The sequence below is a fragment of the Acinonyx jubatus genome, chromosome D3, assembly GCF_027475565.1.
Source record: "Acinonyx jubatus isolate Ajub_Pintada_27869175 chromosome D3, VMU_Ajub_asm_v1.0, whole genome shotgun sequence".
NCBI classification, from domain to species: domain Eukaryota; kingdom Metazoa; phylum Chordata; class Mammalia; order Carnivora; family Felidae; genus Acinonyx; species Acinonyx jubatus.
In genome coordinates, this window is record NC_069392.1 from 14,735,126 (window position 1) to 14,753,893 (window position 18,768).

The 18,768-nt window shown below is 44.4% G+C and overlaps 1 protein-coding gene across 2 annotated transcripts in view; it reads left to right on the forward strand.

Annotated features, from left to right (window-relative positions):
- The window catches only part of SUDS3 (SDS3 homolog, SIN3A corepressor complex component), a 38,070-nt gene that overhangs the window by 15,682 nt on the left and 3,620 nt on the right, over positions 1-18,768 (forward strand). Inside the window, exons 7-12 of one of the 2 annotated variants that reach the window (XM_027043825.2) lie at positions 3,313-3,408; positions 4,348-4,409; positions 4,571-4,592; positions 5,764-5,869; positions 12,742-12,826; positions 16,032-16,117. In XM_027043825.2, the coding sequence (XP_026899626.2) occupies positions 3,313-3,408; positions 4,348-4,409; positions 4,571-4,592; positions 5,764-5,869; positions 12,742-12,826; positions 16,032-16,117 (457 nt within the window). Of the gene's footprint in view, positions 1-3,312; positions 3,409-4,347; positions 4,410-4,570; positions 4,593-5,763; positions 5,870-12,741; positions 12,827-16,031; positions 16,683-18,768 lie in introns of those variants that run through there. The other variant, XM_027043826.2, reaches the window with a different exon arrangement.

Sequence of the window (18,768 nt, forward strand, 5' to 3'; positions counted from 1 at the left end):
GCTCGTCTGAGAGGAAGACTGATTTCCTGCTCAACCGCCTTCTCCAGGGCTGCCAGGCTCCAACGTCTGAGTGTCACTTGCGGAAGTCTGACTTTTATGGTGTCCCCACATTGAGCCCCTTGGGCCTCTTACTGGCCAAACTCACAGGAGACTGCTGTTGCAAACTCAGTACGCCAGCCTGTTGCTTCTCGTGAGAAGTGGAACTTCTAGGTGGATTCAGACCTGGGTCAGTCAGATATCCTTTCTTTCCCTCTGTGAAAAATCTACCTCAGAAGGCTGGAGCGACATGAGTGGAGTCCATAACGTAGCTTCGGAACTACAGTGCGTGGTACTTACGTGTTGATCTTCTCCACGAGTCACGTGGCCAGGCCTGCTCCCTGCTCACTCCTGGCTGGTGGTGGGGATGGGCTACTACATCTTGGAGACTTTTTCGGAGCACCTTCCTTCTGCTGAAGCAGTCTTTTGGATGAAAATTGATTAGGTTATTGTGGTGGCTAGGCTAATAAAATGGATTGATTTTCGCTATTTCATAAGAAGAATTTGATTATATTTTCTGATTTGTGAGTGATGCAGTTATGATTTTCTGAGCCTATTGGCCATGATTAGACCAGGTTATTCCCACATTCTCTCGGCTGTGCCTTGACTGGCTCATTTCCATCATGTGTGGCCCACCCTCCCCATGCCTTAGACTTGGCAGCCCAGAGGGCAGGGCACGGTCAGCCATTGTCTTTGGTGGACCATTCATTGGTGTTCATGTGCTTAGGTACTCTTTCTCTAGTGTTCTTTGGGTTGGGCGAGCTCCCTTCACACCTTGATTTTTGAATTAGGTGTGAATGTTGCACAGCCTCACAGCTGACATTGGTTGTCTTCAAGTGTGTAACTTCTATTTCATTCAGCTGTTTGTACCTTGACTTAAAAAAATTTTTTTTTAATGTTTGTTTATTTTTGAGAGGGAGAGAGACAGAGTGCAAGCAGGGGAGGGGCAGAGAGAGAGAGACACACACACAGAATCTGAAGCAGGCTCTAGGCTCTGAGCTGTCAGCACAGAGTCCGACGTGGGGCTCAAACTCACAAACTGTGAGATCATGACTTGAGCTAAAGTCAGATGCTTAACCAGCTGAGCTATCCAGGTGCCCCTGATTTTTTTAAAAAGATTTTTTGTACAGTGCTTTCCTGGCTGCAGATGGCGTAGTAAAAACAGCATTGATTGAGCTCTCGTGACACCAGGCACCATATTTAGGGCTTTACTCGTATGTCACGTAACCCTTGCAGCATCCTGTGAGGGAAGTATTACTGATAATTCCATTTTATAGATGAAGTAACTTGACACAGAGGATTTACGTAGCCCACCTGAGGTCCCACAGCCGCGACAGGGATTCACATGCACCAGCCAGTAAGTAACTGGAGGAGTGCACCCTCTTGGTAGAGGGGGAGCCGTTTCCAGTAGAGAGGACTCCCCTCCCCGCTGTCTCCTGGGGCGGGTGTGTGAGTCCTCCTTCCTTTTACCCCCCACTCCACGCACACCTGTACACACACTTATCAGGACTGCACTTCCCCTTCATTTATAGGGGCGAGAAGTCAGCGTTGCCCGTTTCCCTTCTTAAGAGCAACATGCAGAAATATCTTTTGGCTTTGTGCTCGCGACTATTAACTAGGCAGCTCCTGCACGTTGCCACAGTGGAAGAGGTATGCTTGAATTCCTTGCCACAGTGGAAGGGCTGGCTACACTTGAATTCCGTGAGGCTGTCCGTCTGCCGTGCCGAGGGGATGCGTGGTCGTGGATGAATGGTCTCCTCATGTCGTCATCGTTGTGCAGGAAACCCTGTGACACCCCTGCCACAACTATGGCTTAGGTGCTGGGGTGGAATTCAGGTGTCTCTGGGGAAAACGTGCCATACGGTGTGGCACTTGGTAGCAGAGGTTTGTCCAGAGGTTTGCTCTGGTTGTTTGGAAGGCGGTGTGACTCTGGAAGATCATGTAATGGGGAGCGTGGCGCTGGCTCTCAAGGGGTGTCGTGCAGGAGTTTGCCGGGCTGAAAAGAGGGGGCCAGGCAGAGAGGACAGCGTGCAAAGGCTTGAAGGTATAGTAAGGCGTGTGCCCTTGGGTGACAGACGAGCTAAAAGCTCTCACATGGTGTATGTGCGAAGGAAGGAGAAGGGCAAGACCAGAAAGTGACGCGGGCTTTTTTCCATAGAAAGTGGCAAGCCATAGAAGCATTGAATAAGAAAGGGGATGTGTTGTAGAAGGATCTGATGTGTGTCTTAGGGAAATTGCTCTGACGGAGATAAGAATAGGGTGAGGGAATGGAGTTGAGAAGTGGTTTAATGGCAGAACTGCCCACGACCTGGTGAATATGATGCTTGGGTGAGGGAAGATAAGTCACAATGACAGAGTCTGTCCTGACCAAGAGGGATGGACAGATGTGATGTCCCCAAGACTCGGGAGAGGAGGCAGCCATGGGAGGTGAGACAAAAAGTGAGAGTGGATGGTGTTGCCAGGCATAGGTTGCCATTCAGAAGGGTGGGGAAGCTGGTATTGGTGACAGAGGCTCACTGGGACACAGGTTGAGAACTGACTGGACTCTAGAGGTCACCAGCAGAAAGGAGCCCAAGGAGGCAGGTCAGGTGAGGGGAGATCTGGGTGGTGATGGCAAGGGGAGGAGAGATTTTAAGGTAAGGAGAGTCAACAGCAGTGTCAGACTGCAGAGAAAAGTCAAGAAGAATGAAAAAGGCCTTTATTATGAGCCTTCATTAGATCATTCTTGATAGTTAAGTAGCTAGAAAACGTTACAGAATAAAATGAAACTGAAGAGTCTAAGTTTGTAAATGAAGATGTCCTATAAAGATGTTGGTGCTGAGACCAGTGACCTTTCACAGAGCCTTGTGCACGCATGTGCTTCAGTTTCCCTCCCTCCGTGGGCACTGCAAGAATTAGTTGACCGAGATGACCCGAAGGTTCCTTCTGATCCCAAGAGCTACCACTCCGTGGCTTCTTAATTTGAGGGAAGAGGAGGAAAATTCTAGTTTTTGGGGTGCTGGAGAGATGCCTGCAGTGACTCCACAGGTAGACCGCAGGGTGGGGCTGCATTTCGGTGGGGGGCGGGGCAGCGTGCACTTAGGCCATCCAGTCTGAGTCTTCAGGATAGCCCTCCTCTGAAGTCTGAAATGGATGTCTGGCTTGGGCCATGTCCGGATGTCCCCAGTAAAACAGTTCTGATTGGGTGGCTCTAGGGCAGATATTTGTACAGTACAGCAATTCTTGCTGACTTCAAGTGGTAGTCGGATAGATTTACCCATTCAATTCTTGCCACAGATTCTATGGAAGTGAAACCCATCATGACCAGAAAGTTGCGGAGGCGACCAAATGATCCTGTCCCCATCCCAGACAAGAGGAGAAAACCTGCTCCTGATATCCATTTGCATCAAGCCTTAATTTTTTATCAAGCTGTTTTTCTTTAGACTGAATCTTTTGCTTATCTGTTTGCTAGAATATATATGGCCACTGTCTTACAGAAATTGTCGTGATTGGCAAGTGTGTGTATTTACCCATGAGCTAGGGAATGGCCGTTTTACTGTTGAGTCCTTAGTTGCTGCTGCTTCCAGTGGGAGGGGTTTATAGATAGCAGTTTTTGGAAAGGCACTTGGTGTTGGGAGTTCAGCCTGGTGTTAACACTTGGAGATTCAGGGCGACCTCAGATTACACGTGCCTTAATTTTTCTACCTGTAAAACAAGGACAGTGATACCTATCTTTTGTACCTCTGTTATCTACATCCTGAAACCAGTGCAATGCAAATTGTTAAAGCGAATGAGATTTCAGTCTCATAAAAAAGCCCTTTAGTCATAAAAATGGGAGTGGGAAGAGGGCACGCATGGCAAAGTTCTTTCTGTTTCTTTGTTCTTGGAGAGGATAAGTGGCCATTTGCACAGAATGATTCAGTTGTTTGCCACCAAGAAAGGGTTTTGACTTCAGGTACCTTTGTCTTCACAACCAAGGGTTTAAGTTACGTGGGAAGGACAAGCCCACGCGCGCGCGCGCGCAAGGCTTCGGATCTTTAGAACAAGAGCACTTCATAAACTGAGGAGGAAGTTCTCCTGGTACCGTGTCCTGTGCTCTCACTCTTGTAGTTTCTGAACGACTTAGAGACGCTTGGAAGAAATTTGTGAATTCGTTTACATACCTGGGCACCACGACATTTAGTAGAATCAGCAACTTCTGAGAGGCACGCTGTTGTAGAAACAGCACCTGACACAGTCACACTGTAAATTCTAAAGTTCTGGTACTGTTTTGTTGATTTCTGCTTGCTTGGAAACCATGGCCCTCGGACATGTTCCTTTAACTCTCAACACCCCAGCTAAACTATTTGTTAACAGATGAACAGATCATGGAGGATCTGAGAACGTTAAATAAGGTACGGTTTGATTTTTTGATTTATTTGAAAGCTTAGGCTTGATAATGGTTTTGTGCTTCATGTTGTTCGTGTGTTACTTGTTAAATCAGTTTGATACCTTTGACACGTGAAGTTGCATCTGAAATGATTTGTTCTAAGATTTCTTGTTGTTCTTCCTACAGCTTAAGTCACCCAAGAGACCAGGTAAGTGCACAGTGTTACTGGCATTTGTGCAATCTTTTTATCATGTTGTTGGAAAAGTATGCTTCTATCTCACAGGCATTTGTTGCACTTTTCAAAAATAAAATGTTATTTGCCTAAGAGCAGTCATCATGAAGACTGAAGGGAACCTTAAGTGCACCCTCCCCTGATTTTTTTTTTTTTTTTTTTTTTTTTTTAGCCCCGCTATGTTGAAGCTATTTTTGCCTTTACCTTAGGGTTTATTGTAAAAGAGACAGTTGATTGATTGGCTGGTGAAGGTTTCCTTCTGTGTAGGCCTCAAGGTACAAGATTTAAGTCTGCCTCCATTTCTGGAAATGAAACCAGAAGGATTTTTTAGCATTACTTTGTGGAATTGAGTGGTAGGCAGTGCTGTTCCAGTGCCTTTTCACAGCCTGGCTCTGGTAAGGGACTCAGAGTCCCAGTTTATAGAAGAGGCCAGCCCAGTGTTCATGGTGGTTTCTTTCAGAGTGGCACTCGAGAGTCTGTGCTAGGCTGCAAGATAGAATTCTGAACGGGCAAGGCATTGTTAACGTTTTAAGCACTGTGATTACTCACACATCTCTGCTCACCAAGTCTTGTGGAAGGAAACAAGATTCTTTTTTCTCTTAGTAATTTCCTTCTGAGGGCCACCATTGTCTGCAGAGAGGTCCTGATTTCCTAAAGGCATGATGGGGAGGGGTTTGTATAAAGTGTATGAATTTAGATCCTTTGAACCGTCGGTAGTTATGACCACTATGTTAACTTGACTCTGTACACACATGGTGGTCTGCTCTACCTAGTAAGTAAAAAATAATTCGAGAAATGAGTTCAGTTTTATAAAGACATGTTTCTAATTTTTGCCGTTCAGGGCTTCTGATCACTGGGGTTTTAGTCCTTCTCTTAGGGACCTTGGGCAAATCCCTTAGACTGCATCTCTGGTTTCTCCTCTGTTCAGTGAGGTTAACCTGTGCCTCGCCTACCTCACAGGGTTGCCTTGAGGAGCAAGTCAGGCATAATACACAAAAATTTTGTTGAATTCTCATTTTTACACCCCTGAGGAGTTAATGATTGAGTTTATTACCACTTTTAGTAGCATTTCAGTTAAAGCATGTTAGCTGGTGGACCCACATGCTTGTTACATGCTTGGTCACTGAAATATCTTTGGTTCCTCCAGCGTCCCCGTCCTCTCCTGAACACTTGCCTGCCACGCCGGCAGAGTCTCCAGCCCAGAGATTTGAAGCTCGGATAGAAGATGGGAAACTGTACTATGATAAAAGATGGTATGTTGTAGAAAATCACAGATTACTCGCAGGAGTCTCAAAAGAACATCTTGGAAGAGGGCTGGGGCTCTCGTTATCGCTGAGCATGGCTGCTGCTTAACTTACATACTACTGAGGTGGAGTAACATTTAAAAGTGTGCTGGGAGTGGGGCACCTGACTGGCTCAGTCGGTGGATCAGGAGCATGGGACTCTTGATCTTGGGGTCATGTGTTCGAGCCCCACATTGGGCGTAGAGCTTACTTAAAGAAAAAAAAAATGCGTCAGGAGTCATTTGATCATTAGATCTGTGAACACAGCGTTTCCCAAAAACGTGTTCTGATAGGGACCCCTTGTCCGTGCCAATATCATCGTGCTAGAATTTGCAGGCCTCTGTCTTTGGTGCTACCCCTGTGGACTGAAGCCAGGTCCCTCTCTGCCTTCTCTTAACTCTGCCCTTGTGCACGTATTCTGTGGAAAAAAGGATTTTGTGGTCAGATGAGTTTGGGGTATGACCATGTTAATTAAGGTAATTGGGTTTCTTCATTGTCGTGCTTTTTTGGGTTCTCTGATATGCTAATGTGCATTATCAGTTTGTGAGATGTTATCAGATATTACTTGACCCCAGGTACTGTTTTTGCGTGCATCATTTTGCTATATGAATGTTCTAGGAAACATACTTGGGGGAGTTGAATCCTAAAACATTACCAGTTTAGAGACCATTTTTTTTTTAAACCGTTATTTGCATAATTTTCTTAGCTGCATGTGAGTGTATAGGTATATTACCTTAGCTTTTTAATACACCAGAAATAATTTCAGAATAAAGACCATTTGACACCTTCAGACCCAGCATTTCTATCGGAGAGGAGAGAGTAAAGCAATATGAAAGGGCTTACAAACTCATTCACTTACTCCTTCAACAAATGTTACTATCTGTTCTGTAACTAGGCATTCTGCTACGTGTTAAGCCACCCTGGATCCCTCCTCGTATCACAGCTCCTTTATTCTGATAGATCCCTTTTATTCACTGTCCATATGCAGGCACACTTAGTTTATGTCATGGTGGACACAGATTTGCATTCTGAATTTTCACTCGTTTGTGTGGAGAATGTTTATCTGGGGTTATTGCATACTTTCTGTACTTATCATTTATAATCGCTATCATTTATAACCTTTTGAGTTTCAGTGTATTTAACCTAAAGTTCCAAAATTAGAGTAATGGCTATTTAGAATTTTTTGAGCTTTGTTAAAGAAAAAAAGCGCCCAAGATTGTTAGTTGATTACAATATAATATCACACTTATGAAGTTGGCAGAAACACTTAGAAATGTAGTCATGGTTGAAATAATCCCGTTCCACCAAAATATCAGGTTACGGTAAGTTAATTACCCAGTAGATGGTGAAGGCCTCTATCTGTGAGCCTGATCTTAGTGACTTCTGCCCCTCTCATTTGACTATTCTCTGGCTTTCTTCAAAAAGTCCAGTTATATTGTATCTTAACATTGCTTATGAGAACATTACCACTAGGTGGCAGGCCCCAACAGGTCAACACGCTGAGGGGCAAAATAAGATGAAAAATGTTTCTAATAATGAAAACCAAATAACCTTTAAAGATCAAGCCCGCACATAAGAACTGTCTTCAAAAATGATGAGATATATCACTAACGTTTTTACGGATCTATGAGTCTTAAAGCCATGTGATATTTCAAATGATGTTCATTTTGTAATTGTGTTGCTTCAGATCTTCTTTCTAAGGCTTAAGTCTCAGACTTTATGAGACTTGTCTTGAGGGTGAAATGCAGTAAAATAAAATTCTTGCTTTTCTAAAGAAGGGATCCATGGTGCCTGGTGTTTCATAACATAAACAGAGTGGTGAGGTTAGATGTGCTAGACCTCCTGAGCATTTTGAATGAATTTTGCTGTCTTTCTCATGGTTGCTGCAGAAATTTTTAAAAGAAGGTCTCGGGGGGGGGGGGGGGCACCTGGGTGACAGTCCTTTAAGCTTCTGATTCTTCATTTTGGCTCAGGTCATGATCTCAGAGTTGTGACATCGAGCCCTGCGTTGGGCTCTTGTGCTGAGTGTGGAGCCTGCTTGGGATTCTCTCTTTCCCTCTCTCTCTGCCCCCTGCTCAAATAAATAAATAAACTTTAAAAAAAGATTAATTTAAAAAAAAGGTTTCTGGGAGCATTTTCCTTCTTCAGTGAATTTAAAGTTGCTTATGGTTAAATATTGAGATTATTTTCATCTGTATTCTGTTTCTCACTTCTTTGGCTTTGGCAGTCAGAGTTGATGACATGTTTGTTGGAAGGTGGGTCTCTCCTTTTCCTGCCCTATCATGCGAGTCCTGGCCAATGCTCTTGACCAGCGTGTAGCTGGCCCCCTCTCTCCCCAGGCTCTTGATGTCTGGCCTTTGTCAGGTTGGGGGCTGTCATCCTTCCTTCTTCTGCACCAGTCCTGAATCTGAGAGGTCAGCACACCGCTTTATGCTCTTTGCAGTGGTGTGGAGTATTTTGGTGCGACGGGATTTCTGGCAAAACCTGTTTCATTGAGTTTTCAATGACTTCAGCAAAATGAGTGTGATTCAGGCTTCCCATCTCTGCGTGAACACTTATCAAGCTACGTGTCGTTTTGAAAGATAAGCATCTTTGCTTTGCCTTGGTCTGGTAGTGCTTTTAAGGCATTTTATGTCCTGCTGTAAGTCTTCCTCACATTTTGATTTGGACTAATGATCCTTCTTAGCAAGTACCACGAAAGTGGCTGATATTTTAAAATAACTAACTGATGGTGCCGGCGGACTGGTTTATCTCTCTTGACTTTAAATCTGGGGCTGCTGATGTGAATCAGGAACGAAGTCCCCCTGCTTCCTCCAGTCTTTGACTGACAAAGACTGTTGAGACGGTGAAGATTTACACCTGGCATCGGGGCTCCTTGAGGTTCCAGAGCTGTAACATGGCATTTAGTTTTTTTGGGAAATGAAATGTTAATATCAGGGTTCCCAGTAGGATACAAAATTAAATTAATTCTACCTCCTCCTTTTTGACCCATGTTTTAAGGAAATTGCTTTCTTCCATGATGGTAGTGTTGATTCTAGTTCATTGGGTTTAACAGTAGAAGCAAAGCCTTATGAGCTCATTTGTCAGGATTCCCAGGTCAGGATTTCCACTAGTAATAAAGTGATAAAGTCAATTTGACTTTTGGAGCTTGTTCTCTGAGGCTATTTCAAGTATTTTTTTCATCCGAGATGAAGGCAGCTTGTAAAATGGGTTAATTGGCAAAAAAGTCATAATGTACGTTTTTACTAATTTAGCTCTTTCGTTGTTGCTTTTTAACAGTTTTTATGTCTAAGTTTATTTTCAGTTTTCTCCCTCTCTTTTATTGGTCTTTAGACATTGAAAAGTAAATTTGTATGTTAAGGTTGTCATATACTTTTTAGTTTCATTTTGAAAATATAAACGCTAATTTCTGAGGACTTGCCCCCCACCTCCCCGATAATTCAGATCATTGAATAGATTTGATATCCAGGGATAATGGTTCCTCAAGACCATGGTGTGGTGTGTGAGATCTGGTTCAGGAGGACCTGGAAACCCAGTTGGCTCGGAAGTGGGCTGTTTTGGGAAACGCATGGGCCAGCTCTACTGTGGAGCAAATGGTGACCATTGGTGGACATTCAAGCCACCACCAGTTGGTGATCCCAGAGCAGGCAGACTTGGGAGGTGGCCAGATGCTCAAGTCCCAGACCACTTCTGGGATGGGGGATGGCGGTGGTAATAGACCTCATAGATCTCATTGTTAAAGCCGGTCAGCGGTGTTGGGGTTTGCATCCTGTGTACATCTAAAGGAAAGCAACACATCTCCCAGAGTTAGCTGTTGTCTTTAATAGACATTAAGATGTTAATTTTAACATTACGTTTCGTTTTTACCCATCTTTGTTCAGGTATTTTCCAGAAGCATGATTTGCTTGATTTTTAACATAAATAACACTTGATTATTTCAGAAAAAAGAAAGCCATGCAATAAAAGGAATACTATTCTTTTTATTATTAGTATTATTTATTTTCAAGTTCATTACCATACACTATAGTCTTGGTTTCAGGAGTAGAACTCAGGGATTCTTCTTTTACATATGACACCCAGTGCTCATCCCAAAAAGTACCCTCCTTAATGCCCATCACCTGTTTAACACCCCCTCCTCCCAGCCACCCTTAGTTCTCTGTATTTAAGAGTCTGTTATGGTTTGCCTCCCTCTCTGTTTTATTTTTCTTTCCCTTCCCCTATGTTCATCTGTTGAGTTTCTCAAATTCCACGAGTGAAATCCTGTGTCTTTCTCTGACTGACTTCACTTAGCATAATACCTTCCATCCACTTGTTGCAAATGGCAAGATTTCATTCTTTTTCATTGCTGAGTAGTAGTATGTATATATAAACCACATCATCTTTATCCACTTATCAGTTGATGGACACTTGGGCTCTTTCCATAAATTGGCTGTTGTTGATGGCGCTGCTATGTATATAATACCACTCTTAATTTAGATTCACATTTCTATAAAATTGTAATATACATTTTATTATGCATCTTAACTACAGATTTACCCAGTTTTTTTCTGTGTGTGTGTATGTGTATGATACACATGCAACATGCATCTGTTTTATGTGCACAGGAACATAATGGACATAATGGACATAGTTTTTCCCCCCTCCACTTAGCAGTATATTAAGTACCTTCCCACGCTAGTAACCTACTTCTTCACACTGTGACCTTTCTTTATTAAAGTGTTTAGAAAACAGTATCAGAATGACTTGGGGCTAGGTGCATGTTGTTTTGTGTCTTTGTCCCTTTAATAACTCATAATCCCTGTAGAACATCCAAATGTTCCCCTCTCTCTGTATTTTTATTCTGACCATCACTTGAGATGTTACTATTTACGTAGGAAAGTTGGCTTAGATGTGGGAGGGAAACTGGAGTTTTTGAGTGATGCTGTGAGTTAATTCAGCCTTTCCTCATGCGCTGTATACTTCAGACCTTGTGATATTACATATTTAGCATAATGAAGGTCCCCTGACCCAGTTTACCAACTGATCTCTGGCCAAAAGCAACTTTAAAGCTGAGTCTAAACCAATCTTGCTGTTCTAATTGCATTTATGATTCGATTTCTTTTAACAGTGTTTTCAGGAAGTAAATTGAGTTAGAAACCCGAGTTTCAGCTTCTAAGTAGCAGGTTAAAGAGTGCTTAGAACCTCGATTGGAAAAAGCTCGTTGTGGGAGTGAAGTCCATCTCTCACTGTGATATCTTGGCAGTAGATTATTTCATTATACCGTTATACCAGCAAAGCAGTCTGCCTCTCCCTCCCTCCCCCCCCCCCCCCCCAAAGAATAGGATGCAGTGCTTTGCTGGGAGATGTGTTTTGGTAGAATTTACATGAGTTAGTGGGTTTGTTTGGCCAGATCTGTGCAGCCAGAATGAACCAAAGTTTAGATTTTTGACTGACTGGGGCTGGCCCAGGCCAGGGCTCCCAGCCGCAGCTCAGCTGATGTTTCCAACTCTTGCAGTCCAGCAGCTGCTCTGTCCTCCTGTGGCAGCTGCTGCTGTCTCATTTGGGCTTTGGCCCTGGCTTCATCACTTTCATCCTCGGCCTTGTCCCTGAACTTGTAGAAGTTGAAGGTGGTCCTGTGCTGCAGGCCAAGAGGATAGCTACTGGGGCTGAAATGGAATGTCTGTCTTGTCAGCTTCATGCAAGGCAGCTCTCTTGACTGATGGGGCCAAATTAAATCCCCGTTGGTACATACCCTGATGCTCAGAACTTCGCCTGGTTTATGCTTGCCAGGGTGAGTACTCAGTGTTTTTCATGGCCACTGTATTTGAAGCTGTGTGACAGCAGGGACCTCGTGGCCCTGTTGACTGTCCACCTCCAACCTCTAGCGTACTCACTGGTATGCGGTAAGTGATTAATGAGTCATCTGAGTGACCAAAGTAAGGGCTGAATTTGGCCTTCCTTCTTATGGATGACTTATTTGGACACACTGAAAATAGGTTTGAACAAGTGTTCTATTATTTGTGTATTTTATCCACTGAACCTTCAGTGATTTGAGATGGGCCTGCCCGTGGGAATAGGTTGGTTTTTTGTTTGTTTGCTTTTTTTAGAGCTGGGGAGGGACAGAGACAGAGGGGGACAGAGGATCCAAAGCAGGCTATGCACTGACAGCAGTGAGCCCGATGTGAGGCTTGAACTCATGAATCACCATAACATCATGACCTGAGCTAAAGTCGATGCTCAACGGACTGAGTCACTGAGGTGCGCCAGAATAGGTTTTCTTTGAAAAATTGTAATTTACTTTTTGAAATGGGTTTTATAGTCCAAATAAAAAGTAAATACATGGTGTTAGTTTCCCAGCCTTTCCTCAGCCCCCTTTTCCCCTCTGCAGAAGGCCCAAGGAATAGAAGTTTCAGATTTAGAAGATTAAGAGGCCGTCTGGTCTAATCCAAGGATGGAAGCCTTTAAATTAAACCTGAAATCCGGGCTCTTCCTCAAATGTAAAATGAGACTCTTAATTATATTTTTTGTGGTGATGTTTTTCTGTCTTCCCTTTTTTCCTTCCTTTTTTAATTGGTGCCTGTGACAATACCATATTATTAAAATTTGTTAAGAGCATAGCTCTTATGTGAAGTGTTCTTTCTACAAAAGGAAAAACAGCAACAACAATTAACTCTAAAGAAGAGGGCAGGAGGAAACGTTGGGAGGAGATGGGTATGTTCGTGGTGGTGATGATTTCATGGGTGTATACTTACCCCAAACTCCTCGAGTTACAAACAGTAAATATGTATAGCTTTTTAACATGTCCGTGATACCTTAGTACAGTGGTTAAAAATATAAACAAATTTGTGTCTTGTTTTTGGCAGGTACCACAAGAGCCAAGCCATCTATCTGGAGTCAAAGGACAACCAGAAGCTGAGCTGTGTGATCAGCTCTGTCGGAGCCAATGAGGTAGGGACTGAACTCCCTAATCCTGCAGGAGAGGAGAGCACAGTGCGATAAGCTCTGTGGGGCACCTCAGAGAGTGCAGTGGAACCTGGTGTGCTGTGCGGGTTAGGAGGGAAGTCAGCACTTCAGGCAGAAACTGCACGTAGTCACAGTGCCCCCTAAAAATTCCTTGCTTTGCTGGACTAACAACATATGTGGATTTGTATATTCCTGGTGGTATTTGTGAGCTCCACATACAGTAATTGAGTTGGGAACCACTGAGAGAGACCACAGGAAAGAACAGAAGGCAAGTCTGTGTGATACCTGTATGTTCGTATCCTGCTGCTTTGTAAGGTAACCGTGTACTGAGATGGAACTTGCTTGTGGAGCATACTCCATCTTTGTAATTTCTCTAGAGCTTTCATGTTTACTGAGACATTTGTGCTGTAAGGCTTTCATAAGGCACTTGGCACAGGGTCTGGCATACAGTGAGTGCTCAGTAAATGGATGCTGGCCTGATCTGAGCCACACACTACTCCTTGCCTGTTGTCTTTACCATCTGACGTGTCCTCTTGCACCTCTCAGCAGTGAGCTACCAGGCTCTTGTCCTTAGATATTGGTTTCCTAGAGTCTCTCCTGTAGGAGAGGGACTGGTTCCAAAGTCAGCTCAGAGGGTTATGCCCGCGGATGGTATGATTGACGATGTGAGTTCTCCGACTGGCCCTTCATTAGAGGGATGTCAGCAATGTGTAACTTGTATTGTTAGTAGTTTTAAAAAAGTTTAAAACTTTAATAGCTCGATTGGCTTGATCTTTTATCAGTCCACAAACGTCTGCAAAGAAATTGATTTTTAGGTGTCTACCCTCTGTAACTTATTCGTGCCAGTGCACAGTAAATCTAATGAAACTGGATTATGAAATAACTTAAGCCTCTTCCATTCTCCCAGCTTCCTGAATTGAAAATGCCCTCAAATGTGACTAGTTTGCAAAATGATTGTTTACTCAGAAGTCAGGGAGAACCTTCTAGATAAATGAATGTCCTTTTTCTCTAGGCTTGGGGTCTGTGAGTCACCCCAGGCCACGTCAGAACCAGAACAGAGGGATCTGATGAAGAGACCTGCTGTTTGTCGGCAAGAGACATTGTGACTTCGCAGCAGCCCTTGTGCCCTGCCCCGTGGCCTCTTGGGACCTAAATGTCACTTCACAACCAGTGCGTTGTCCTCCTCTGAGACACCTTGAGATTTTTCAGGAAAATAGCAACACAGGTTACATTTTTTACTCTCTCTGTTAAAGATGGTCATCCTTTGACACAGTAGAGTGTCAGTGAGGTGACAAGAAAACAGTGACACTGAGACATGTCACCTGGAGGGGAGAAGCCTCAGTGTATCAGAGAGGCATGTGACTCTGATGATGAGGAAATATTTCTCACCTCGTGGAAGTATTCTAGCTCATTTTTCAGGTCAGATCCAAAGTGACACTGGAGCCACGTGGCCTTTGCATAAGTTGACTCTAGGCATATTTGGTGAGGGAGTTTGAGCCTTTTGGTGACTCCCCATTTCAGCCCTTCTGGGGGTCATTTTTCAGTTTAAAGTGCTTTTGCAAGGTCCATAGGGGCTCAACTCCATGTGAGATCTTTAACTTGAGTTAAAAAAAAATTTTTTTTTAACATTTATTCATTTTTAAGAGAGAGAGAGAGCGCGTGCGCAAGCACGCAAGCAGGGGTGGGGCAGAGAGAGAGGGAGACAGAATCCGAAGCAGGCTCCAGGCTCCGAGCTGTCAGCACAGAGCCCAAAGAGGGGCTCAAAGCTATGAACTGTGAGATCATGACCTGAGCCGAAGTCGGACACTGAACCGACTGAGCCACCCCGGTGCCCCTAGTTTTAAACCAGCATATTTGACTATAAGGTCTCTTGTTGATACATAAACTAAAGAGACTGAAATGAGACCAGGAACACTTTAAACCCTTGAAGCTGGCGGGGGGGAAGGGAAAGATGGGCTTGGAGATGCATGTGGGGGAGAAGCAGAACTTGAAGAACTTGAGCAGAATCCTGCGTCAGGCCCCATCTGGTGCATATCAGTTAAAACGGATGAGGAACGGGTGAGAAGCAGAGTCTGAGCTGGTTTTGGGGACAAGAGCAAGGAGTTTCGACAGCAGGTGTCAGCAACAAGGGGACTCAGCCTTCCTCTTCCATAAAATGGGGGTGAGGATAGGACTTCGTAAGGTTGTTCTGAAGATGAGAAAGCTCAGGTGTGTCGGGTGACCAAGGTGGTGGCTTTCTTCCCAGTGCTGGTGCAGAGGATGACACTTGCTGAGTGCCCCCGTCTGCCCTGGCTGCCCCCCGCTGCCCAAGTTCATCCTTGATGCCGCACAAGAACGCCTCTGCCTGGTGAAATGGCAGTCGTCTGCTGCGATCTGTGGGAGAAGGATGTGGCTAGGAGGGAAGGACTGTTTCAAGCTCATTGAGCCTTCTGATGATCCTGATTGGGCCTTAGCTCACTCATGGGCTTTTGTTCCTCTTCTTGTTCTTTTTTGTTTTTTTTTTTTTCCCCCTGCCTTAATTGCTAGGAAACCAGAATAGCGAAAAGCTATAATATGGAAGTCCCTTGGCAAGGAAAATATTTCCAAATTTGATTGACAGTTTATATTTGTGAACACATGTATTTTGAATGTTGATAATGCTGTAATCAAACCAAATCAAAAAATGTCATTCCTTAAGATCAAGGCAAAAACAGAACCCAAGATCACTGTGCTTTCCATTTTCTTAATGTTTTTTTTTATGTTTGTTTATTTCTGCGACAGAGACAGAGCATGAGTGGGGGAGGGGCAAAGAGAGAGGGAGACACAGAATGTGAAGCAGGCTCCACGCTCTGAGCTGTCAGCACAGAACCCGAAGCGGGGCTCGAACTCACAAACCATGAGATCATGGCCTGAGTCGAAGTCGGTCGCTCAACCGACTGAGACACCCAGGTGTCCCTGTGCTTTCCATTTTCTGAATCAGAGAGGGAGAAGGGCGGTCCAGGGCTGCCGCCTGCTGTCTCGGGTGGTGGTTTCCGGGAGCAGGGCCACAGGTCAAGGAGGTGGGTTGAAGACCTCACAGGTAGACAGGAAGAGGTTGCCAGTGTTCTTCCCACACCCCATTCATGCAGATATTTTGAGGCTCTGGAAGATTTGCCCCTCGGTATTTGCTGTCAGCCCCTCTCATCTTGTTCCCTTTCCTTCTTGCCTGCAGATCTGGGTGAGGAAGACTAGTGACAGCACCAAGATGAGGATCTATTTGGGCCAGCTTCAGCGCGGGCTCTTCGTGATCCGCCGGAGGTCAGCGGCTTGACTTTCTACAGTGTTCTTCTTCCCTTGACCTTTTTTCTGGAGTGGTTTTTGGTTTTGTTTTCTTCCAAATAGAAAGTTTTTAACCCGGGAATTGCTCCCTTGGCCTTGGAAAATGGGGAGCGCTGTTGTGGATTCCGCGAGGCGCTTTGGTGGCAGCTGCTTCGGTCTTTGCGTTGCTCCTTCCTGCCTCAACCTCTTCCAGCCGTCAGTCACCATGAACTCTTACTTTTGGGAGTATTGGGAGTTTGGTTTACTCATTTCTTTATTTTATTTTTTTGCTTATACTTTGTCTTTTTTTTTTTTTTTTAAAGGCTCCTTTGAGTTTGAAGGAACTTTTTTTTTTTTTTTTTAATTAATTATCTTTAGGTCTTTCTACCAGGAAAGGATACAGTCTACACGGCATTTTCATGAATCTGATTAGTGGATCACGTAGCTCTTTCTGTTGTCGAGCCCAATTCACTGTTTCTCCAGAAGCTTGGGGCAGAGGTCCTAGCAGAAGGAGATTAAGTCTCCTGGCTCTCAGCCTTCTCTGAGAAATAAATGCCTCGTGTAACATCTGGCATATGCCATCCATTCCACTGGCTGAGCGACAGAAAAATTTGCCTGGGTGACTACGTGCACTGAGTAAATGGGGTTGGGGGAGGGGGCATTTTCACGCTTATAATGTGCTGAAGGTCCTGCATTTTAAATGTTATTTAATGCAAGTGGTATATTCAGACATGTTTGTTCTAGCTCAAGCTGGAACGAGTGGTCATTTCAGAAGTTTTTATTTCTAATTCATTTCTGTCCCCTGCTCCAAGTCGATGGAATGGTACCTGGCCCAGGCTGATTATCCAGGTTATCTATTGTAGGTGGGGAGATAAGACTGATAGTGCAGTAATCAGTGATCTGTAGATGCTCACTCATAACTCAGATTGTACTCTTGTTGCGCTGTTGCTCCGACCATTTCAAGCCCGTGGGGCCTTGTTGTCGGCGCCCCCTGCCTCCCAGGAGGTCTGGTCCAGCCTGAAGACAAAGAAAACTCTGCCGTGGCTGCCGCTAAACCTGCGCTCTTCCTAATGATTCCTGGTGAAACGGCCTTCCCCGTACTCTCTGCCCCACCTTCCCATCATCGGACGAGTGATTCCCTGGCACGTGGGGTTTTCTGGATGACAGCTGTCACCTTAGCATATTTAATGAATTTGGGGTTAGAACAACTGTTAGCATCTCTCTGGGAAATCAGTAGACCTTACACATCCTAAGACATCTTTGTATGTAGTACCCCTTGTCTCGGGTGATTCTCCTCGTGTTGTCTTTTGATGTCCACACCCCAAAGCAAGTTGAAAACCAGTGAATCACCTTCTCTTGTAAGTCCTGGCTTCAACAGAGACCAAACCTTACTGACTCAGAGTAAAGACTTGTACAGATTCATTTTTGTTTTAATTTGTAATTCATTTCTTTTTTTTTCTCCCTGGTATTGGAGTCTCATTTAGAAAACAGGGTAGATGATGCTTGTTTACTTAGAGTTGGCTCGGTGTTCTGTGCTGCTGCTCTGCCCCCAGCCCCCATTATGATGTTTGCTTTGGTGAACCAAGTCCATAGTAAACAGAGGCTTCATCTTTTGTTTCTTCTTGACAGCCTTTACTCTCTTGCTTGAGTTGTCACTGTGGGTGTGTAACATCCCATAATATCAGGCGGCTATCTGTTATCCTCTAGTGCCCTTGTGATGGAAATATATCTAGATGTAGAGTGTGTGGTCATCAATGTTGTGGGGTTTTTTGTTTGTTTCTGAATGATTGTCTTACTTGGCTTTCTAGCAGTACACCAAAGTTTGGTTTTTTGAAAAGGACTGTATTGATAACTGGGATTCTGCATCAAAGCAACAAGTTGCCTTTTTTTTTTTCCTTCCTTGTCTGGTGGCACCTTTGTGCTTTTGTGAATTAACTATTTATTTGAAGACCAGGGTATGGGCACTTTGGCCTTGCCTCTTCTGTAAATTTGAGGGTGATGAGGTAGTGCTCTGGCCTTGGCCACATCACTGCCATCTGCTTCTCTCTTGTCCTCACAACCCTTAATCATAGTGTGGTGAAAACGGGGGCAGAAGGGGAATAGACCTGAGACACAGCACAGTAAATCGTACTCTTAGTCCCAGAAGATTTAGTTTTTTATTTCATTACCCCAGAGATGACAAGCCAGCAGTTCAGCCCCTCTGACAGGCAGAGCCCCCTTGTTACGAGATGGAGGTGCTTTTGTGATGGGCAAAACAGACTTTGAGGTTCCTGGACTAAGAAGGGGCTGGCTTTTAGCCCGGGTGGCCATTCTTATTCCAGAAGCTCTTTCGCTCTCCCTAAATTCAGACTATTTCTTGCAACTCATACTTTGAAAAAGGTTGATCTAGACAACTCTTAACAAGAACCTGTACGTGCGTTAATCTGATCAAGAACCTGCACTTGTGTTATTCGGATCAAGAACCTATATGTGTATTTTGTTTGAAGCACCTGCCTCAGTATTATACACGGTGTTTGCTATGGATGCGTCCCAATTATTTATTTTACCTCTGCTTAGAGCCTTTGTGTTGCCTTCCCCACCACCTGACTCCCTCTCTCCCAAAGCCAGTGTCCTCTTGAACAGTTTCCAGATTTCCGTAGCCATACCAAAGC